Genomic DNA, 24,760 nt, shown 5'->3' with positions numbered 1-24,760 from the left:
TGATTGATTGTGATTTGGGTGAAATTTTACAGAGCAAATTCATTTTCCATGAAGCAGTCCATATACATTTTGTTTCATGACATTGTAATTTCCCACAATGTAACAACTCTTTCCACTTCCTCCCCATAGTCACCCTCTTCCTTGTGTCCCTCCCTCCTATGCACTCTTGCTCCCCACCCCCAATCTCCCTGTGCATATATTGCCCTTCTGTTCTCCCATGATTGATCTCTACAAGGAGTGTATCTACCTGATATACATGTTCAGCCCATATGCTAGTATTTTATTTGGCTGGAAGCCACAGGAGTGAGTTCAATTCCAGGCCTGAAGGGACACTAGAAGCCATAGTCTCAAGAGTTTCACTAGGCTGTTTCAGACCAGCAAAACTAGTTTTTTTTTCAATAATTTTCAGTTTTTTCCACATTGTTATACCACTCTATCCAGGATCTCCTACATAGATCCCTCTCTGAGTGGTTGACAGTGGTAGCCAGGCACCATCTAGTTCTTCTGGTATAATGCTCATATAGCCTGAGGATCTCATGGTCTACCAGTCCCTTGGATTATCTGTTTCCATGCATCTTTGGTTTTCTTCATTCTTCTTTGCTATTGACAAGGAGAGACACATTGTTGCATCTAGATGGCTGATTGGAAGCTTTTAAGATCCCAGTCACTACTCACCAAAGTAGGATGGAACAATGTTTTTGTGTAGTAAGTTATGCCAGTTGAGATTGATGTCCCCTTGTGACCATGGTTCCAAGACCACTTGTCCAACTACTCACTCCCTCTGGATAGCTGGTTGTGGCCAAGAAGTCACCACAACCTTGTCCCTTGTCAGCTCTACTATATACCTTGCCATTCTTACAGAACATACAAATACGCTTGTAGAAACATTGTCTGCCTACCCTTTATATGGTCATGGACACAGTCCTCCCTGCCTACACATACTTGATCATTGAACGCATCCACCGATTTATCCACCCATAGATCAATGTCTGCCACACTGACAATGCAGTATTATATGTGCAAAAGGGTTCATCTTTGTTGTCTGTATCTCCCATGTACATCTCTATTTCATTCTGGTGAATGTATATATTACTGGACATAGTCTGTTATCTTACTTGTAAAATGTATGTCAAAATATTCAGTACTGTTAATGATTACATTTTCAACTGCCCAAAGAGATATGATTTTACTCTCTCTCTTTTTTTTTTTTTTTTTTTCCAAAAACTTTGGGAAAGGTCTCTAACTGGTTTATACTGGCACTGGTAAATATGATTTCTCAGTGGAGGGTGAAAGTTCTCAAAAAGATGAAGGAAACTTTACCTAATATATTTGTAAATGTATACTATTATTTCCCTCGTCGTTATATGTGTAAAATAAAATGTCTCATCATTTTAATTAATTTTTTTTTTTCTTTCGCACTCTACAGATATTGTTCTACTGGATATTTTTGACATTAGATTTTAAAGAGAAAAAGGCTTATTCTTTAATCTTTACTTTTATTTTTAAAGATATTTTAACCTGAGGGTATTCAACTGCATATATCAATGTTGATCTTACAATTTCAATTTGTAATTTCATTTCTCATACAGTTTAGAAATTTATTATATTTTAACTTAGATTATTATTCTTTAGCATTTTTTTAAAATTTAATACTATTTTCAATATGTTTGGAGCTCATGGTCTGTCTTATTTGTTAATTACATTTCTTTTTTTTTTATACTCTATAGGTTTAATAAACATTTTCTAAATGTATTATTCACATATAGATATGAGATTCTGTATTATTAAATCCATGTTTTATTGCCTTTTGTGAAGATTTCATTTCTTCTACTCTATTAATATTTAACTAAATTAATTTCCTATTTCAATCAGATATCCCTTTATTTTTATTTTTCTCTTATTTCTTGTAACTTTTAAAATAATGTACATGCCTTTTTTAAAAGAAAATAATTGTGGCAACAAATTAGGTTCGTAGCCTCTGCTGGATATTATACAAAAATATACTTTTCTGCTTTATTATTACTAGATATTCTACCTTTGTTCAAATTGCAGAATATTTTATGTTCCTCATACTGACTTTTTATATTAAATAAACTAATCAGTATTGGTAGAATTCTTGTAAATTTTAATACTTGTTTACAAATATCATAGATTAATTATATTTTTATCTTCTTGTTATTTCCTTGGCCACTATTCAAATCTGCTTACCAGACCTTACTCTGATCGGGTGAATTCTTACACATTTTGGACCAAATTAACATACTGATATTCTGAGAAAAGTGGACAGACATAGTGCAAAAACGGCAAGGAGGCCACATGTTCTGACCTCCTCTAACCCTACAAGGGGAAGGCAGGATTACCAGCAAACCAAGGCCTATTACTGCAAGGCCAGACATGCTGCCTCCCTCCAGCCCTTTCACCAACCGTTCCTCCCAAAGCACCCACCACCTCTCTCTTGGGTTTGACAGTTCGCTGCAGTGGCCACACAGAGCTCACAGATTATGAGGTTTATTAGGGAAGCACCAGACTACAATTCAAGTTCGGGAAGAATGCTCAGTCTCTCTCCCAGCCCACTGTCCCTCAGCCAACAGTCTCTCACAGTCTCTTTCCCAGCAGTGCATGTCCCTCAGTGTCTCACTCAGCGATGCGTGTCTCTTGCGTCTCTTTCCCAGCAATGCATGTCTCAGGACCCCGTGTCTCTTTCAGGGGTGCGTCTTCCTCAACCAGCAGTCAGAGAGAGAGTTCTGTCTCTAGGAGACCTCCTTTTGAGCCCAGCAGAGTGGTCAAACTAGCCAATAATAGCATCAAAACTCTAAGCACCTGAGAGAGAATGGGCACCTCCCAGAACATTGTTTTGTTCCACTCCCAGCAGAAATACTCCAGGTGGACAACTTCAGCAATCAGGAGCTCCTCAGTTGCTCATAGAAAATCTCACCTTGGAGTTTAAAAAGACTTATGGGTAGAAAAGCCACACTAAATAATTTATTACACCACACATAGTCATGAATATTCCCATCAGAAAAATAAACATAATACATTTCCTGTGTAGTTGTGGGCTCTGTTTGGCCCCTGTGTTCATGTCAGATTCACATTGTGGGGTATTTTTTGCTGTAGCAAAAACTTTATGAAGGATCAAGCCTTTCAGGTAATGGAGAATCTATACCATCAAACAGAAAGTTATCCATATACTATGCTTTTCATTTTGTTAATAATAGCTTCCGTGGTAATCCAGGCTTCTGCCCCTTTGTTTTCAATAATGCATTTAAATGTCTTCACTTACAACTTACAAAGCTACTTTATTTTTCTTGCACTTGATAAAGTCAGTAGCTATCTCTTAAATAGATGTTTAAGTATATAACATTTTGAAAACTAAAATTTTAATTATTAAAATTGATAAGTTAATATCCATTACAATTATTATAATAAATGATGTGTAATGAGAACACATTCACGCTGCTTTGAAAATAGCTGGGCTTAGATATATCCAGTTAGCTTTTTTGCTGATGTAACTCAATTATTGATTCATTTCTTGCTGCATACATATAAAAGCTAAAACATTACCAAATAGTTCTAAATGTATAATTTATTCCCATGTTCTTGTATGTTCGATACCTTAGTTTGGGTTAGCTCAGTGAATACATGTATAGATGCATAAATAGATTGTAGATCAGCTAGATAGGCAGGTAGATGGATAGATGGGTAAAGTTTGTTAGGGTACATTTAAAAAAAAGTCTGATAATTTTATATAGTAATAAGCTTAATTTCTTTCATTTAGCTTATGGTAACATGTTTGATTAATTCATATTTCCTTGTGTAGTATTCAAGGAGCTCTGGTGGTGTAGTGCTTAAGGAATTTGGCTGCTAATCAAAAGGTTATGGTTTGAACCCACCAACCACTCTGCGGAAGAAAGATGAAGCAGTCTGCTTCTATAAAGATTTACAGCCTTGGAAACCCAATGATGGTCACTATAGGAGTCAGATTCAACTCAATGACATGGAGTTTAGTTTTTTGGTTTTGTAGTGTCCCCATACTAAACATTTTTCCACTCTTAAATAAAAACACAGTGAAATATTATCTTAGAAGCAGGCTAAATTTCCTCACTTCTCTTTTTTAAACATGTGCCTAGTCAACCCTATGAAGCTAGTTCTATACTGCAAACATGGGGCCACAGAATCAAATCAATGGCAACTAACAACGCCACCATACTCATTGTAGGTGATATTCAGGCTATGTTTTAGATCTGAAAACCAGGAATAAGTGGTGTGCTGTCTATCATTTCCTCTGACATGATATAGATTATTATTGTCAATCCTTTTGTGTGTGTGTCTGTTTAAAGGTCTCATTAACATTATCATATCATTAAAAGAAGAAGTTTCAAAAAATGTCACCACTGAAAGAAAAATGTCTCAAAAACTTTTTTCAAGCTGCTACATTCCTATATAAATGTTAAAAAAATGGTAATTAAAAAAAATTAGAACCTCAGGTATCTTTTCTGAAAATACAAGATACACATTAAATTTTTAAACAACAAATGGATGTTTGGAGCACTGGATTGAAAGATTGTGTTATTTCCTAATACATTTTGTGAGTTAACTCTGAAATATATTTTGAGGCTATTTTTCCTGTGAATAGTTTGTCCATTTTCTTCTGTTTTCTCTAGATTTCAAATTAAAAACTATTCACTTGTCTAAGAGACCACATCAGGATTACATTTAAGTTACAGCCAAAACAACAATGATAAAGAAGTCACATCATTTTCTGAGAAATACAAAAATTACATCTTTTCCTATGTGACATTTTTGGCTGCTCCTTTATAATACTTTTTAGATTTACTCAGCAGTTTTGAAGCTTGTGCAGATTAGAAATCTCTTTTAAGAAGTGCCCTGACAGCAAGAAAAGCCATGTTATCTTATATTCATTAAAAAAAAATAATAATCATCATTTTGGAGAGGTAATTTCCTTCAGTGGCTGTTGGAAACTTGTTTATATAATGCAACAGTAAAATAAAATATTCAGAGACATTATAAAACTACAAAAATAGCAAAAATATAATAAATGGCATAATGCATACCCATAGAAAAATTATTAATAGATAAGAAAATTCTCCAAATATAAATACATAGGAAATTCCTAGCATATCAAAGTGGTGAAAGAGAAATGTTGACCTGCTTCAATTATTCTCACCAACCACTGAATAACACATTAGATTCTGCCAGCCAGTGACTTAATTCTGATTGGAAAAATGTCATTTTTATGCCTGTTTATTTTAATATCTATTATTGCTTAATGTCATTTAGTTATTGCTAATTTGCTAAAATATAAAAATATATATACATCTTACATTCATATTGACAACTTCAAAACTTACACACCACAAAAACACAAACTCACTGCTGTTGAGGCGGCTCCACCTCATAGCAACCCCTCCTTGGGTTTCTGAGGCTGTAGCACTACAGAAGTAGATTGCACAATCTTCCTCCCAAGGAGTGGCGGCAAGTGGGTTTGAACCTCCAGCCTTCTGGTTGTCAGTCAAATGCCTTAGGCGCTACGCCATCAGAGCTCCTTCCTCTTTAATATTTCCTCATTAATCTACATAATATATAGATATGTCTTCTCTCATGCGTTGCTTCTTATTTGTGGGTACCTTTCATTTCATACAGCCTTTTAGGACTCTTTTTATCTCAGTCTCTCTTCAAGTCTCGAGGTCTATGTTACATACTCTGCTCTCAAAGGCAAAATTATCAACTACGCATGAGTGTCTTAGTCATCTTTTTTCTGCAATCTAAGATATAGATTATTCTTAATTGAATCAAAAAGGAGTTATACATGTTTTAAGTTTAAAATCAAGATATAGTTACCCATAGAAATACACGTCTTCAAAATGAAACACATGTATTTAATATTGCTAAAATTATATGATCCATGTTCTTAAGATACATGTAAATAAAAACAAACAAAATATCCTATTTAATGCTTTCTCTTTACAATGTTTTCAACGAACAAGAAAGAAAAAATACCAAAAAAAGTCATCAATACAATACTACTTATTTTTCTTGTGCAATTTCACATTAAACTTGAGCCCCAAATTTTCAAAGTATTTATGGTCTTGGGCTACTTGATATTTGATTTAAGTAAAAGGTAGATAACAGAGATTGGCAGTTTCGTGTTAGTGTATTTGTTTGGGTAGGTTTGCTAGTTTGCTGGTTGATTTATTGTTGGTTTTTAACTTCAATGGGTAAGAGCAAGGAAATGAAATTAAATAAAGCCTGGAGCAGCAAAAGGAATCTTATGTTCTGGTAATATTACCACCTTATATTAATATACAATATCTCCTGGGAAGCTCAAGATCCTTTCAATATTTCTTCTAATAGTAATGTGGGGCAAGTAGACAAAAGGGAAATAGAATGTCAACCTATATAATGGGAAAATTGAAAAAGGAGAAAGGTGCTTTATGGAGATCATTGTCTCTAGCTGAAACAGGACTAGGAAACAGGTATCCTTTAGCACTGGCAAAGAGTAGGCCATGTTCACACTTATATTGTTATTGTCATTTGCCTTGAAATACTCAATGTACATAAATGATAAATGTATCAATGTAAATATCTTGTGTGTAAAATAATATATTGGTTTGTTTTTCTTGGGAAACTAATTTGTACTACTTCTGATGAAAAGCAGCTCATCTCACTTAATACAAGGTGGTTATTTCATAACACTTTAAAATAAACTCTTGACCTTTAGAAATCTACTTCTTTTGGATAAAATCCCAGATGTGCATACAATTAGACCCAATGATGAATTTTTTGTGTGGCAAGATCACTAATTAAATTCCTGCACATAACCTTTTTCATCCTGAAATGTAACACTTAGTAAATTATTTCATAATTATGGAAACAATGTTTAGTATAGTTTTGAATTTTAATGAGTTTGGTTTGGGGAAACTGAAATTTAAAATTAAATTTCAATCTGAAAGAAAAGGCTTTGTACTATAGCTAAAGAGCCACCATTCAACCATGAAAACACATCCTAGTTTCCATGAGACTGCAATATATTTGCAATTTTAAAAGTCACATGGTCTCTACTTAATTTTTGTTTTTTGTTTTTTTTTTGGAAGAGGTTTAAATTTCTAAACCCACAAAAGACAGATAAGAACTTCCCAAAATAAAGAATAGCTGTTGCCTCTCTCACAGTGATTCTTTAATATTACCTCTCCAATATGTTTCTATTAGATTTATTTTCTATTTGGCTAGAACAACTTTCAATAAATTCTAAGCTCTAAGAAGTAAGAGATGGGTTGTTCTGTGTTACAGAGTGGGCCAATAAACTAAGGGACAGATGAGCTCTCTGCTGGCATTTTTTGAGATCTAGTAAAAGAGTTTTGCTTCTGAGAGACTAGGACCATTTTCATGATGGACTGGATTCACGGAATATAACACTGAAGTAGTGGGATACCACTCCTCCCTTGATCAGGGATCTAAACTAGCTTAGCAGTTTAAGAGCTGAAATGGCTGTACATGGTAAAGAGTGATGACACTGACCTTGACCTGATCCTTCAATATGTCTTATAAGCCTAGATAGACACAAAAGGCTGATGGAACTTCTATGAAGAAAAAGGACATATATGAAGTTCCATGAAAACCTGAACATGAATGGATAGAGGATGCAAGGAAAGGGATAGTGGATTTAAGGTAGTACCTTAGTGACTGATTTAAAATAAACAAACAAACAAACATGGTTTTAGAGGAAGAACAACACTGTCACAGTGAAACCTGGAGAAAATCATTGCCATAGGTACCAGTCTTATATGACAGCTCCTTTGTACTCTTAGGTACAAACTATTAAGACAATATTATATATGAAATGAAATCAATCATGTAAGACATAAAATTAAATTTTATGTACGTGTGGTGTGTTTTAAGTGATCAGAACATAAAATAGGCCACGCTGTAAATTTATTTTCTGTAAAAGTATCTGTGAAGCCCCAACATAATTCATAATTATGAAGGCTGCATTCATTTAGCCTCTATTCAAAATAGAGAGACAGGAATGTTGAAGGAGGCATCTGAAAGTAAATTCCAAGTAATGATATCAAATTTGCACATTCAGTGTGAAGTTGCCTAGCTCTTAAGTGGATCACATAGTCTGACAATGTGTTCGTTCAAGTGATTGCTCTGAGCTATGCAGAGACTTTTCTTTTCTGGGCATAGAAGTAGGAATGCACCCAGGTGTGTTTCTCTTTGCTTATTTGCATTTACTGTCTTTATAGACTTGAACATTGTTTTGGAGAGAATAAAATTAAGACAGGATTGAAAAGACTGAAGTTATCAAGGATTTCATTATACTTGGATCTATAATCATTGTCCATGGAAGCAGCCGTCAAGAAATCAACTGATGCATTGGGCAAATCTATTGCAAAAGATTTCTTTAAAGTGTTAAACAACAAAAATGTCACTTTGAGGACTAAGATTCACCTGACCCAAGTCATGGTATTTTCAGTCACCTCATATGTACATGAAAGGTGACCAATGAATAAGGAAGACCAAAGAATAATTGATGCCCTTGAATCATGGTGTCAGTGAAGAATATTCAATATACCATGGATTTCCACAAGAATGAAAAATCTGTCTTGGAGGAAGTGTAACCAGAATGCTCCTTAAAAGCGAAGATGGCAAGACTTTGTCTCCATACTTTGGGAATGTTATGAGGATTGACCAGTTTTGGGAGAAGGAATCATGTTTAAAACAGTAGTGAGTCAGTAAGAAAGCAGAAGATTCTCAATGACATGGATTAACTTGGTGGCTGAAACAATAGGTTCAAAGAGTGATAGTTTAAGTATGGCACAGGGCGGACAGTGTTTCATTCTGCTGTACATAAGGTCACTATGAGTCAGAATCATTACAACAGGACTGAATAAGAACAAGGACAGAAGTATAGAGATGGAAATTAGAAGGCTAAAATTCCTGAAAAACGTAAGAGGGCTCACGAAAAAGGCAGCTACCCTGATAAGAAAGGGAAGGTAACACTTTAAAAAGTGTTTACAGATTTCTGTTGGAAACACACTGTTCACAGATAAGAAACCAGATGGAAGGAGAAAGGCATGATAAATGCTCAGAGCTACTGGCAATGATAAAATCTACAAGGCCAATATGAACTTTTAACCTCTAGAACTGTGAGAGAATAAATCTATGTTCTGCAAAGTCACTTACTTGTAGTGTTTTTTTTTTTTTTACAGCAAAGGATAGGGTGTCATATAAATTGTACACTAAATATATATGGTAGTATGTAAATACATAGCACAAGTATACACACAGTGTATGTATAATATGTTTGAAGACTGGACAATCTATTTCTGTAGAGATACTGCCTCAGAAACCCAAGGAGGGGTTGCTATGAGTTGGAACTGACTCAATAGCAGCGAGTTTGGTTTTGGTTTTAGAATGATCATTTAATGTATAACGTATAACCATTATACATTCTGGATATATAAAATGACTGTTTTCTGATGATTTGTGTATTTGTGCCTATGCATTTATCCCTATATGCACTAAAATATCAAGTGATGTTTTCTTTGGTATTAATAAGAAGTTAAATTTCATTCTTTGTATATTCAATTTTATGCATAATTGCTGCTTAACATCATATTTCCCTGATTTTTAGTGGATATCCTATATTGTAATAAAAAGTATGTGTGTGTATACATATGTATTAGATAAATATCTTCATTACAAATTGTGCATAAAATTCATCATCATACTAGTAAAATTTATGATATTTGATTTTTACTTAATACGTGTTTGAAATAGGAAATGTAATGTAATGGGAAAAACTTTTTTAGCTAGCTTACCAGAATTTGTGCTATCCAATATATTTTCACTTTTAAAGACCAAATCTAGATGACCCTAAATTTATTCCAATGGTATTATCCTTTCCATATTTGGAACTTAATTTAGAAATTGCTTTCACAACTTTCAGGGCATTACTTTAAGTATCAAATAGGAGGTTTTTTATTTTTTTTGTCCTTTTAAGATGGAAATACAACTTTCAGAATTGGATCTGCTTGATGAAATGGGATATCTAATTAGACACAAATTTTTCTTTTACTCAAAGTTAGGTGAGCTTTAAAACTGACAATATTATTTTCTTCCTGTGCGGCTTCCAAACAGCTTTTTAAGGAACATATAATAAATAAATAAGTTTTGAAATTATTTTTAACTGAAATCAGCACAAAACTTCAAGTGATGTAAATGTGAATGTTTAAGTCCTGATAAAAGTCTTCCTTATTACTTCATAGCCACTATGAATCTTGTCTTACATGTTTGCAATTTTATTTTATTTTTTAGTCTTATTTATGATAGAACACCAACTGATCTAGAAAATACTGAAAACCAAGTTCTATTCTTAAAGTAAGAAAAAATTGGCACTCACTGTGTTTATACAGCCAAAGAGAAGGTTTAAGTTCAAGACTGAAGTTGTTTAGGCAAAATTATTGCAAGGTTATGGCTGCTTGTGTTTCCTTTCAGCCCTTTGATACCTACCATAATATTCTCAATAGCTCAGCCTGGCCTTGTTAGCCTCATTTGCATGAACAAAGCTGTGTAGTCAGCAAGGTAATTGCCTAAAGCAATCATATTATCCCAAGTGAAGGTATTTTACTTTTCCTAATGAGAAAGTGAGCTGCAATACCAATCATTAGACACATTTGAGATATGTCGTATAAATATATTAACAACATTATTCTCTAGAGCTTTTGATTTCTCAGGCAATACTTGCCTATAAATCCTGGGATACATTTGCTGAAGAAATAGCCACTTAAATATATCCTGGTTGCTCCATCTTTGCAGGGCACTGCTTTATAATCTTCAGTGTCTGGTTCACAGATGTTTCCTTCACAGCTTTGCAGATAGGTACAGTTGCAGTTGTGCAAATGGATCAGGCAGAGGCCATGAACCAATAAACTCTGGTTTTCTGAGTAGTATTTAACTTTGAGAATACAGAATCTCCTGACAAAACTGAGAATATAACTGGGTCTGAAACATGCAAAAGAAAAAAAAAAAAAAACAATTAGCCATAGTGTTTAAGTCAAATATTTGACAATAGAGAAAAGAATGTTTAATAAAGATTGTGGAGTTATTTAAATAATGGTCTTATAGACTATTAATTTTGCCTGTTAAGCAGAATGGTGGATGAAGTCAGGGTTTAGAAGTTCTTTATTCCTGTTTACCTCCTGCTGAGAATTTGCATTTCCATTCCAGATATACTTAATCACAATCTACATTTTAACGATACCCCGAGACAATTCTTATAGATCCATAAACTATATACTACTATATATCAATAACAATCACCTGGGAATCTTATTAAATGTAGATTCTGATTGACTGTAAACCTGTGGTGGAAAAGCAAATTCTCAATAGGGGGTTGAAGAGGAATTAACTGGTTCCAAGCCCTGTATGAAAAGAACTTTGTTGACAAATAAACCTACATACAAATGTCAAGCTAGGTTCTGACACTTAAATACTATGGTACCTACAGTAGTATTCTTTACTCTGCTGAGGTTAAATGGCAAAATATGTGTATATATAAATATAGACCATCTCAAGATTTTTGTGGAAATAAGCAGTAAAATTTGAAATCTAATTCCATGCCTAAGAAAACAGGTTTTCAATAAATAATGATTTATATTATGTATTAAATACATATATATATATATATATATATTTTTTTTTTCTTTGTAACATACATTGTCCTAAATGAGGATATACTATGGTTTAATAAGCCTATGGGATTACATTAAGAGAGGTACCTTCCTCTAATAAAATCATTGCTGATTTTATTACAAGTGCTTGAGTATCTGTGTCCTTCAGAAGCCTAGAATGTTAAGTGCTCTGTAGTCAGGAAAATCTGTTTTATTACCTTTGAATCCACATCACCTAATGTAGTGTCTAGCATTTGGAGAGAATGCCCCAAAAGCCTTCAATATAAGATTATTGAATACATAAATTAATTACTGAAAAACTGCTCAGAATCAATGGGGGGAGGGCAGAGATGATGAGTAGTAAGTGTAATAATCTCTGCAGTTGAAGACCTTCTGAGAATTCTTAGGAGAAAAAATTAGTCTTTTATGGAATGGTGAGACTATCTTGACATATTCTATATATATTAGATTAGTCTAAACCAACTTGCCCAACAATATAATTATTATTCTAAGATATAGTGGAATGGTGATGCCAAATAATCTTCAGAATTTTTAAAGAAAACCCTAATCTACAGAGAAAATTTAACAAGCCTTGTACAATGGTTAAGGACTCAGTTGCTAACCGAAAGGTTGATGTTTTGAACCCACCAGGCTCTGTGGAAGAAATGACCTGATGAACTGCTCTTGTAAAGAAACCCCTATGGGTTCTGTCACCCAACGGGTCACTATGGTTAAGCACTGGGCTGCTAACTGAAAGTTTGGCAGTTCAAATCCACCAGCTATTCCATGGGAAAAAGATGTGGCAGTCTGCTTTCATAAAGATTACAGCCTTGAAAACCCTATGGTGCAATTCTACACTGTCCTATAGGATCACTATGAGTTGACAGCAACTCCGCAGTAGTGTTTTTTATTTTTTTTTAATCGAAATATACTTGACAGCATACAACAGCATAATGTAGAGAAAATATAAAGCTATATTTTAAAACTTTAGATATCTATATTCTTGACTACATGAATGGAACTCAACAATGACTTTTAATTTTTTAAAATACAGATGTCAATTTGCCAATCATAATGAGACTGATTAAATATAAAATTAATTCCTAGAGTAATTTTAATTTGTAAAATATATATTTCTACCAATTTTTATATACTTTGCTCTATTGCAAGATAATTAAGAAACAGTCTGTATTTCATGTATTTAGAATACTTGTATTTGAAACATTTGCACATTCAATATTACAAATCAGGTTGTTGGCTATCTACCAAGAAAGAAAAAAAACACCACCACTTTTTTTTGAGTTAGAAATTCATGGTTTTTTAACCTGTTTTTTTATTCATTTCATACACACACACATGCATACTTGTTTATGAGATGTTATTTTAATATAATTAAACATTATATAATATACCCACATGCATTTCTTTAAATATTGCATATACACATGAATTGAGAAAGGAAACATACAGTGTGATAAAAGATCTAAATCATAGCATTATTGTTAAATCCAGAGGAAGCATATGTGATTTTCAAATATCCTTTGCCAAGCCTTCAAAGGATCCTTAAGAACAATCATGAAAACATGTGAAAGAGTTGAGAGCAATGCCATATCATTTTACTTATTATTATTAGTGAAAATTAACCTATTGAACCTAAGTTATTACACCTATAATCATGTAGGATAGCAGGAGGTTAGAGGCAGCAAGGATGTTAAAGTTCAATTAGTTCAAATCTTGAATCTGTAATTTTGAAAAATATTCATTTTATACAATTTGTCATGGGTCACTGAGATTGTTAATGCCAGGCAATACAGTCCATGCTTTGATGTCAACAAATAATTGCCCTTAAAAGGAGAGAGACTTTTATTCATATTCTTCTCTTCTAAGATATTGGTAAATAAATTTCACTGTGCCCTGATTTCCTCACCTGAATACTTTTCAGTAAAATATATTCCTTCACAGAAGAGGATTAAGTGTATTCATCACCGGAAAATAATTTCTTAACTGACCTCTCTTATCAAACCCTTTGTAAAAGAATTACCTGAAATAAAGCTATGTTGTTGTTATTGTTGTTGTGTGCCATCGAGTCGGACCAACTCATAGCGACCCCTCCTTGGGTTTCCAAGGCAGTATCACTACGGAAGTAGATTGCCCCATCTTCCTTCCGAGGAGTGGCTGGTGGGTTTGAACCGCCAGCCTTCTGGTTAGCAGTCAAGTGTCTTAGCCACTATGCTACCAGTTATTTTCTTTCAATACACCCCCCAAACAAAAACTGAAACAAAACAAAATACTAGGTAAAACTTTCGCAACTGTCACATGGCATACAGTTTTTCCCATCCCAGTTCTTTTTGAAATATATTGTTCTGTATTACTAATTAATATTGTTCTTCCACTTTCCTAAAGGTTCTTGTTATAATGGTAATTTATATGGTCTCCTAGAAATAATATCAGATTAAATCTGCAGTTGTATGCCTCAACCATACCAGTTTTAGTCATAATGGCATTTGTTGTAGAAATATAGTATTGGTAGGGATAGCATCACCTGCAAAAATTAAACACATGTCTCCATTCCAACTCTTTATACCAAAATAAATTCCTAAGCTTCATATGGGAGCTCTGGTAGCATACTGCCTAAGGCTCCTAACTGCTAACCAGAAGGCTAGCCCTTCAAACCCACCAGCCACTCCTTGGAAGGAAGGTTGGGCAATCTACTTCCGTAGTGATACTGCCTCAGAAACCCAAGGAGGGGTCACTATGAGTAGGATCTGACTTGAGGGCACATAACAACAATAGGCTTCATATGCTGGATCAAAATGCATATGTATTTCTAAATGTAATAAATTCATAGGGACCCTACAGAGGAAAGTAGGACTGCTCTATGAGATTTCAAAGCTTGTAACCTTTATTGAAGTAGATTGAGACATATTTCTCCTCTGGAGTGTCTGATGGGTTCCAGTCTCCAGCTTTTCAGTTAGCACCTGAACACTTAACCACTGTGTCACTAGGGTATTTGTGATAGAGATGACAAACTATGCAAAGATAAAGAAATACCATATGTGCTACTATTGAAAAGTATTTAAGTGAAAAAAGGAAAGGCACAGAATAGTGTGAATAGTATTCTACAGTGTCAGTTACATAGGAATAGTGATAGAAATTACTAGCTAGTGTTGTGTAACTACTTTTCAGTATGTATAGAAACATGAATGTCAAAATCAAATGACATAATAAGACAATGGCGAATTAAACTTCAATAAGAAGTATGTATATGAGTCTCATATATAGAGATAGATAACATATATGTATACACACACTAGGAAATGTATATATATGTGTATATATATATATCTATGGATAAGAGTACGATTGTGCTTACCTTTAAAAAATAAATATCAAAGTCATTTTTAGTAATATGGGTATCTTCATTGCTCTGAGTACCTTGTGTCAGCAAAAGTTTGAAAACAAATGCATAGCAAAAGACATCTTCTGAAATTTGTAATGTAACTTTAGTGAAATGTCACTTATCATTTATGTTTATATCAATCTTTGCATATAGTCTTTAACTATATACCAGACAACCTCAGAAAGACAGCATCCATTTGTACTGATGCTTTCTCAGCACTTCTTGTACAGGACAACTCTTAATTTTCTTCAAGGGAGCTATAACCGTTTGTTGTAATGAATTAGTTAAATAGAATCCATGTTTAAATTGTCTCTGCTTTTGAGATGTTAGGATGTGTTTCTTGAATTGGTCTTAATGTTGAAAGACTTGTGAAACAAATGGAGTATATTTACCTGTTTAAATAAGATTATGAGACAGTTTATATCTTTTCAGATAATATTACTATACAGGAAAACATCCTATTTATATTTCTCCTTCTCTGATATAATGGTGTTAATAGCTCCATAAACTATTATCCCAGCTTATCAGTACTCCATTGTATTCAAAATTAAAAGAATAATTGAAAGTTAACATTTCTCAAAATGAATTTTATAATAACAAAGAATGGTAATTTTAGACAGGAAATAATGAGTTTCTGGAACTTAAGAGCAGTTGATAAAACACTCTGGTATAAAATTTGGGTTCAGTTTGGGAGTAGAATTGAATCAGAGTGTTAAGCTTGTGTGTATGTTTATCTCCATATGATCAAGTTTTACTTGGTAAAGAGACAATTTTCTTTGCAATTTGTGTGGTAAATTGTGTCAGTTATCTGTTCATGGTGCTTGTCCTTAAGTCTGTAACATATAACATAATGAGAAAATTTAAATTTCATGTCTGAATCTTAAGAACAATTCTCAGTAAGATTCCTGTATTAATTTGAGTCAGTTATCACAAGTGAAAATGTGACTTGATTTTATTTTAGTTAGGAACCTTAGTTTTGTTGCAGTGGCCTGAGACAAAATAGAGAAGGATAGATGATAGGAACTACTATCCAGAAATATATAAATAAATGATGATAGTAAGAAACTTGGAACCTTGCAGATGGAGTGGAATAGTCATTTCAAGATATAGTTTGGAAATAAAATCTATAATATTTACCATTAAATGTGAGGAGCATGAGGGTGGGGGAGGAAATAAATGACTTTAGAATGGCTCCTTCATTTGAAGCTGTTTTAGGACTGTAACACAATAAAGATTTGGTGGGAGAGAATTGTGAATGGAAACTAGGTGTATACATTTGGTCTTAACAAATTTTAGAAACATACAAACAAATCCAGAGGTCCACTAGTCAGTTGAACATACAAATCAGTATCAGGTAATAGGCTCAAAATGGAGATGCAAGCTTATAAATGGTAATTCACTGCATGTATCTTGATTTTTTCTTAAACCAAGAATTAGTTAGAACAAATTTTGGTTTATTGAATTTTAATGTCTTCAAAACAAAATGCACCCACGGCTGTGGAGTCGGATCCGACTCATAGTGACCCCTCCTTGGGTTTCCGAGGCAGTATCACTATGGAAGTAGATTGCCCAACCTTCCTACAGAGGAGTGGCTGGTGAGTTTGCACCAGTGGCCTTCTAGTTAGCAGTCAAATGCCTTAGGCACTACACCACCAGAGCTCCCAAGAGTTGATTTGTTTTTTTTTCCTTGTATAATCTCGCTTTCAAAATTTGATGAAATGCAATCAGAGAAACTGTCTACAAGTTCCAAATTTTTGAATTATTCAATTTTTTTTTTTTGACGTAATATTCTGGTTAACTAGTGCCACTCTGACAAGAATATACTACAAATGGGATGGCCTTAACAAACAGGAGTTTATTCTTACAATTTGGAGGTTTTAAGTCCAAGTTCAAAGTGCCAGGCTCTAGGGGCTGAGTGAAAGCCCCTCAACCTTGGGCTTCAGCTCTGCCTCTTGCCCCCAGCCCACTGAAGCTAGAGGCTTTTCTTCACTCAGGCAGCCATTGGCTGCTGATGCTAACAAGCCCAAGGTCAACAAATAAAATGGCACATTTCTCATGTCACCAAACCACATGGCAGGCCATTAATTCAAGTCCACTGAAAGGCCCAAGGTCAGCAAAGCATGGCAGGCTGCTAAACAACGACATGGCTACATGCAGCGCTCAAATGTGCCATAAGCTAGAGACCATTTCCCAAGGCTTCTCCTTATATAAGGAAGCTGACCACATACCCAAAGGCAGCTACTCAGCAGCTCACAGTAGATTTCACCACAGAGCTGATTAAGAGTCTCATCATGGGGAATACTACATCTAGCTGTCCAGCCACTCAACCAGGCCCAGCCAAGCTGACACAAAAACTTAACTGCCACACACAACATAGTAAAATTTTGAAAATATTCAATGAGTATATATATATATATATATATATATTCCTGTACTGTTTAGCATTAACATATCTGTATCAACATACTTACCTACATTTCCATCAATTTATTTGTATTTCATATTTTTAAATTTTTAAAATAAATTAAATAATGGCCACTTATGATGTCCTTAAAGTAGCCCTTTTCATTTAATGTTATATCTTGAAGTTCAATTCAAATTATTATCTAATGATTTTAAAAGTTGCAAACAGTTCATTGTATGAATTTACTACAATATTCTGAAGACAAAGAAGTTTTCCTGAGTTTCTTTTTTTTTTATTTACTGCAATAATAATTATACATCAACAGAAGTCTTTGTAAAAACATGTTGGTGGACTCTATAAAGATCATTCATAAGATAAAGCCCTTGCAGAGTTGTCCTTTGTAAGAGTCTGTCTATCTGCATTAGATACGCACAGAGGCTGTGCCTCAAACTTTCAGGCAGTCATAAGACTGGTAGGAAAGAATCATATACACCCACTAACATCAACCATTCTGTGGGTGCTATGTTCATCTGTGATAGAACCAGATACGGGAGACACTTACACACAGTTGGCAAAGTGAAAGCAATTATTATTTGTACAAACCAAACAGTAAAAATAACAGATTTTCAAAAGAGAAGCACATACCCTTCACCAAATTACCTATATACATACTTAATGTTGCTGAGCCATGAGATGTGGCCACAACCATGGGCTCAAGCATAGCAAGGATTGTGAGGACAGCATAGGAACAGGCATTGTTTCGCTCTGTTGTATATAAGGTCTCTATGACTCACAGCCAGCTCAATGGCACCTAACAACAACAAGTCACAGGGCAGGCATGCTGAGGTTCAGGTTAGATGCTGTATTCATAATACCACTGTCTCCTCTTCCAGCACACTGCCTTGGGTCCTGAATGGCTCCTACAACTTCTACCCTGTTGCTGACCTCTTTGGTCCTTGCCTTGCAGGCATAAAGAGACCACCTCAGAAACCATAGGTGGGGTCACTGAGTGTTGAATTTACTCAAGAGCAGTGAGTTGTTTACACCTTTCTTAGGATCACCTGAGCCTCTGCTGCTGAAATATTCATAGTGACTCTCAATGGTGCCTACACCTTACCAGTTCCACATGATTCTCTTGCCACCACTCCACCTTGGCCCATGCTGCCCGAGATCTGTATGGCTCCTGCATGGCCATACTGTATGTGTGGGGGTAGAGGAAGGGCATCACACAGAGCACACTCAGGCTTCTGCCCTGCATAGCCAAGTGCTACAACTCCTGATAGCAGGCCAACCTCCATCACAGAGGTGCCCAACTCTCTTTCTCTGAGAGAAAGTCCACTGTAGCCCATTTCTCTCTAGTGGACTGACCAGCCCCATTACCTCTCCCTCTTCAGTGTTTAAGCTCTCCGTTGTTTGTTCTCAGTACAGAGACCCCAGGTCCAAAGGATTTAATCTGCTCCAAATTCTTCTTGCTGTTAGTTAGATTTCCCACCCACCTCTGTGGAATTAATCATTTTATAAGCATAGAAGGATGCCAAAACCAACCAATCTTGTAGCTGGACCAGAAGGGGTTCAATCCTATAGTCACTATACGCTTAGTAAATTGAGGAATTCCTTGTAAGACTGTGACCCAGCTAATCATTTTGTAAGAGTTGCAAAACTATGGCTAGAAAAACTATATACAAGTGATTTATTATGGTGCATTCTTAATCAAATAAATGTTTTTTTTTTTCCATTTCATAGGTTTATCACACTTCTCTAGGAAGTTTCATCACTGGTTTTGAGAAGCTGAAATTCCCAAACTCTGGATAGCCCTAGAGAGCTCTGGGTATCACAAAATGTTTTATGCTTCACTAAGGTGTTTGGAGGAGCTCTGGTAGCATAGTGTCTAAGGCTAGCAGTTCAAACTCACTCCTCGAAAGGAAGGTTGAGCAATGTACTTCCATAGTGATACTGCCTTGGAAACCAAAGGAGGGGTCACTATGAGTCAGGTCTGACTTGACGGCACATAACAATAACAAGGTGTTTGGAGGGGGAGAAAGCTGTAATTTTGCTATGATTTTCACTTCATTAACAAATAATCTTAAATATCTTTTCATATGATTACTGGCCATTTACCTCTTTCTTTCTTATAAACTGCCTGTTTTTTGTAATGTTTCTAATAATATTGTTCATCTTTTTAACACTTATTTGTTTAAGTAGTAGAAAATAACATAAAAAAATTGATCCTTTCTTTTTCTTTGTAATATCCACTTTCATCCTATCCACTCCCAAACATTAATCAACAAATCCAACCAAACAGACAAAAACAGCAATCCGCTAACTTGTAAGGTCTCTGATTGTAAGCTCATTGTGAGGATCTTAGCCTAAAGGTCTGGCTTCTGATACAATTGCAGATGACCAAATTTTTTGCAGATGCTAAGCAATGTGTCTATAAACTCATTCTATGTTTTAATTTTTACTTATTTATTTTTAATTTATATTTTCATAAAATTATAATAATTTTTCTTGTAACAACACAGCATTCTCTTGATTCACCATTTCCATCTCAAATTGCTACCTACGTGGAAATAGTTTAAAACATTTAACTGTTTATTATGTTTATCTCAATATTTTCAAGTAATATGCTTTACACTTGTTTTTCTATAACTAGACATTATCCATTTATTTTCCTATGGAAAATCAATTTTAAATTTCTTACACTACTTTCCATTCAAATACACGTGCACACCAAGCACTCCTTCCATTGTCCCCAAATAATTAGGTAAATTTTTTGTTAAATATATACTTATTTTACATGATTATGACTATCAATATCATTTATAGCTGAAACAAATAGTACATATTTATTTCTCCTGAATGATGTTTTGTTTTCCCTGTGGTTAAAATCACCTCATCATTTGTTTTGCTTATTTTCCATGTACCAGAAAAAAAAAAAAAAAAAACTTGCCTTTGAGTGGATTCTGACTCACAGCCACCCTGCTACAGGACAGAGTAGAAATGCTGCATAGAGTTTCCAACGTTGTCATCTTTATGAATGCAGACTGCCACAGCTTTCTCCCATGGAGCGGCTGGTGAGATCAAAGTGCTGACCTTTCAGTTAGCAGCATAACCCTTAATCAGATAACACTGTGCAGCCAGGTATCCTGTCATTATTCTGTGTACTTACATAATTAGGGAGCACTGGTGGTGCTGTGGTTAAAGTTTTGTCCTCCTAACCAAAATTTGGCAGTTTGAACCTGCCAGCCACTCCACAGGAGAAAGATGAGGCAATCTGCTTCCCTAAAGATTTACATCCTTGGAAACCCAATAGGGAAGTTCTACTCTGTCCTATAGTATCACTAAGTAGGAATCAACTCGATGACCATGGAATTGGTAGGCTACCCATTATTACCCATACATGTCCCTTGAAATGCAAAATACATCATATAATCTCTCAGCCCCATTTATTTCCTTTAGAGATATCTCTCCTGGACAGTTAGATTCACAGGCTTCTTGCATGTGTCTTTGGGATGTCACTTTGTCTTAGTTCTCTAGTGCTGCCATAACAGAAATACAAGTGGATGGCTTTAACAAATAGAAATTTGTTCTCTTACAGTTTAGGAGGCTAGAAGTCCAAATTCAGAGTGCTGGATCTAGGGGCTGTGTGAAGCCCTCGACCTGGCTTCAGCTCGGCTTTTTATTCCAGGCCTACTGGAGCTGAAGACCTCTTGTAACTCATGTAGCTAATGGCTGCTGAGGCTGATGAACCCAAGGTTGGCAAGTAGAATGGTACATTCCAAATCAAAAAGCAACATGGCATACCATTGATTCAAGTCCAGGAACAATCAATCCCAAGATCATCAGACAACATGGCAGGCCACTGAATTGAAGACTCAGTCAGGATCCAGAATCCAAAAACCTAGAAACCGGGCCCCAAACTTCTTATATACTAGAAGCAGGCCACATATCAAAGGCAGCTCCCTTTCCACTGATTAACATCTCTCAGAAGATTCCACCATGGGGCTGATTACAACCTGACCATGAGGAATAACTACATCCAGCTGCCAAGCTACTCAGAACCACAGCCCAGCCAAGTTGACACTCAACTTTAACTACCACTGTTCATCCTCAACATGTTGATTTTTATGTCCTATCTTATAGTTTGGATCATCACTTTCCCAAAGCTCTTATTTCTTGGTTTACTTCCTATTTTAGGTGAAGAATATTACTTCAAATATATTACTAACAAAGTGATATATTTCTTGAGAAGTAAAACTTTTCAGATGTTATTGATATGAAAATATACTTTTATGCCTTTCTCTTTTGTCTCATTTGGGGATATTTCTCTTAAATTTTAGCATTTAAAAAAAGTTTTTTTTATGCTTTGTCTCTTGTTTTTATTTCTCTGAGATCCCCTCACCTCTGGTAATTTTGTACCTGATTGTGAAATTAAGGTATCCTGGCATATTTAGTTTCTTTTTGGGGGAGGGGGTGGAAGTTTACAGAGCAAATTGGTTTCCCATTCAGCAATCCATACATCTTCTGTTTTGTGACATATACTGTAATCTCCACACTTAACAGCATCCTTTCCACTTCCTTCATACTCCACTTATTCCCTTCCTTCTTCCTTTGCATCCCATCCCACTCTCCTAGCTCTGTCCTTGCCAAATGCTGTCCTCTTGATCTCATATGCTTAATTGTATTAATGGGTGCATATCATCCTGATTATTTATCTTTGAGTCCAATTTACTTTAGAGTCCTCCAAGACTATGGTCATGAGCCTCCGTACCAAGTGACTCATTCCCTCCAGGTGTTTGGTTATTACTACGATGCTTTTGTAACTTTGCCCCCTGTATGGTCTGCTACATTTACAGATATATTTGCAGCACATGTGGTAGAGATAACCTCTACCTCTACCAAACCTATATACATATTCATGGGTATAGTCCCATTCACCTTTCCACCTCTGTTCAGCTTGAGTGTTTGTCTATACAACCACTCCTGAATTATTATTATTACAATATTGTGTGTGTAATAGTATTCACCTTTATTGCCATTAAGTTTTTTGCTCATCCCTATCTCTTCCACTGATTTGATCATTGTGCTGACCTCCCCCACATTGTAAATTGCCTTTCCTTTCAGACAAGTTAAAACATGTCTCACCTCTAGTTGGTGATTATCCTTCCCTTCCTCTTCCACCCCTGGTAATGCTCAAAGAACAATACTTTCTCTGCATAAATGTTTACTTATCTTTTCATAGTAATGGTCTCATATAATAACTGTCCTCTTGTGACTGACTAATTTCATTCAGTATAATATTCTCCAGGTTCATGTTTCTGAGGTGTTTTGCTGATTCATTGTTATTCTTTAACAACGTTTGTTTGTTTAACTACCTTAACTATGCTTTACTTGTTGTTGTTGTTGTTTGCCATCGAGCTGGCCCCGACTCATAGTGACCCCTCCTTGGGTTTCCGAGGCAGTATCACTACGGAAGTAAGAATGCCCAACCTTCCTTCCGAGGCTTTACTTTACTAGATTTCTTTAACTATGTTTCCATAGTTTGTTTATCCATTCATCCATTGATGGGCACTGTTTTGGTTGCCTAGTGCTGCTCTGACAAGAATATACCACAAATGGGATGGCTTTAACAAACAGGAGTTCATTCTCTCACAATTTGGAGGCTTTAAGTCCAAGTTCAAAGTGCCAGGGTGAAAGTCCCTTAACCTTGGGCTTCAGCTCTGTCTCCGGCTTCTGGCCCACTAAAACTAGAGCCTTTTCTTCACTCAGACAGCTGCTGGCTGCTAATACTGACAAGTCCAAGGTTGACAAGTAAAAAGGCACAGTCCTGGTGTTAGCAAACAACACAGCAGACCATTAATTCAAGTCCACTGACAGTCCCAAGGTTGGCAGAGCATGGCAGGCTGCTGAACAAAGACACAGCTACATGTAGGGTTCAGGCATGGTATAAGCCAGAGACCATTCCTAAAGCTGTTTCTTATATATATATAAGGGAAGCAGACCACATACCCAAGGCAGCTACTCAGCTACTCCAATAGATTCCACCATTGAATTACCAATCTCACCATGGGGAATAACTACCACCATTTGCCCAGCCACTCAACCAAGCTCAGCCAAATTGACATATAAACTTAACCATCACAGGCACTTATATTGTTTCCATCTTTTTGCTATTGTAAATAATGCTGCGATGTACATGGGTGTGCATGTATCTATTCATATCACTGCTCTTTCTCTAAATATATAGCTAGTAGTGGAGTTGCCAGATCATATGGTATATCTATTTCCAACTTCTTAAAGGAGCACTATACCACTTTCCACAGTTATACCATTTTACGATCCCAGCAGCTGTGGATAGGAGCTCTGGTAGCATAGTGCCTAAGGCATTTGACAGCTAAGTAGAAGGCTGGTGGTCCAAACCCCCCAGCCACTCCTCGGAAGGAAGGTTGGGCAAACTACTTCCATTGTGATACCATTTCGGACACCAAAGCAGAGGTTGTTATGAGTTGAATCCGACTCAACAGCAGTGAGTTTTTGAGATTTTACCAGCTACATATGAGTGTCCCAGTCTCTCCGCACTATCACCACCATTTGCTGTTTGTTTTTTGTTTTAATTTTGCTAATAATGCTGGGGTGAGATGATATCCCATTGTTGTCTTAATTTGCAATCCTAATTATCACAAGCATTTATTCATGTGGTTGTTGGCCACTTGAATATCTTCTTTGGTGACATATCTGTTCATGTCTTTTGCCCGTATTTTTATTGGATTGCTTTTGCTATTGTTGTTGAGGTGTTGAACTTCTGTAAAATTTTGGAGAATTCCAATATATTGCTGGCAAAAATTTCCTCCCAGTCTGTAGGTTCTCTTTTTATTCTTTTGACAAAGTCTTTTGATGTATATAAATGTTTAATTTCAAACATAGTTGTCTAGTTTGTCTTTTTTTGTTTGTGCTATTTTAGCTATGTTTGATAGAGTATTTATGCCATGTATTATGGGCCCTAAGTTTACACTTATTTTTTCTTTGATGACCTTTTGCTAAAACGGCAAGGAGGCCACATGTTCTGACCTCCTCTAATCCCACAAAGGGAAGACAGGGTTACCAGCAGTAATCCAAGGCCTATTACTGCCAGGCCAGACATGTTGCCTCCCTCCAGTCCTTTCTCCAACCGTTCCTCCCAGAGCACCCACCACCTCTCTCCTGGGTTCGATAATTCACTGCAGTGGCCACACAGAACTCACAGATTACAAGGTTTATTAGGGA

General features: G+C 35.6%; 1 protein-coding gene across 1 annotated transcript in view; it reads right to left on the bottom strand.

Annotated features, from left to right (window-relative positions):
• Positions 1 to 24,760, bottom strand: part of LOC103210321 (protein eyes shut homolog) — a gene marked incomplete at its 3' end in the record, with an annotated part of 1,289,761 nt that overhangs the window by 975,325 nt on the left and 289,676 nt on the right. The window contains 1 exon segment of the mRNA XM_007956242.1: positions 10,765 to 11,025. Coding sequence (XP_007954433.1) covers positions 10,765 to 11,025 — 261 coding nt within the window.

This window comes from Orycteropus afer, unplaced genomic scaffold (assembly GCF_000298275.1).
Source record: "Orycteropus afer afer isolate SDZICR_OR568_19922 unplaced genomic scaffold, OryAfe1.0 scaffold00588, whole genome shotgun sequence".
NCBI classification, from domain to species: Eukaryota; Metazoa; Chordata; class Mammalia; order Tubulidentata; family Orycteropodidae; genus Orycteropus; species Orycteropus afer.
This window is presented reverse-complemented; position numbering and strand designations above follow the sequence as displayed.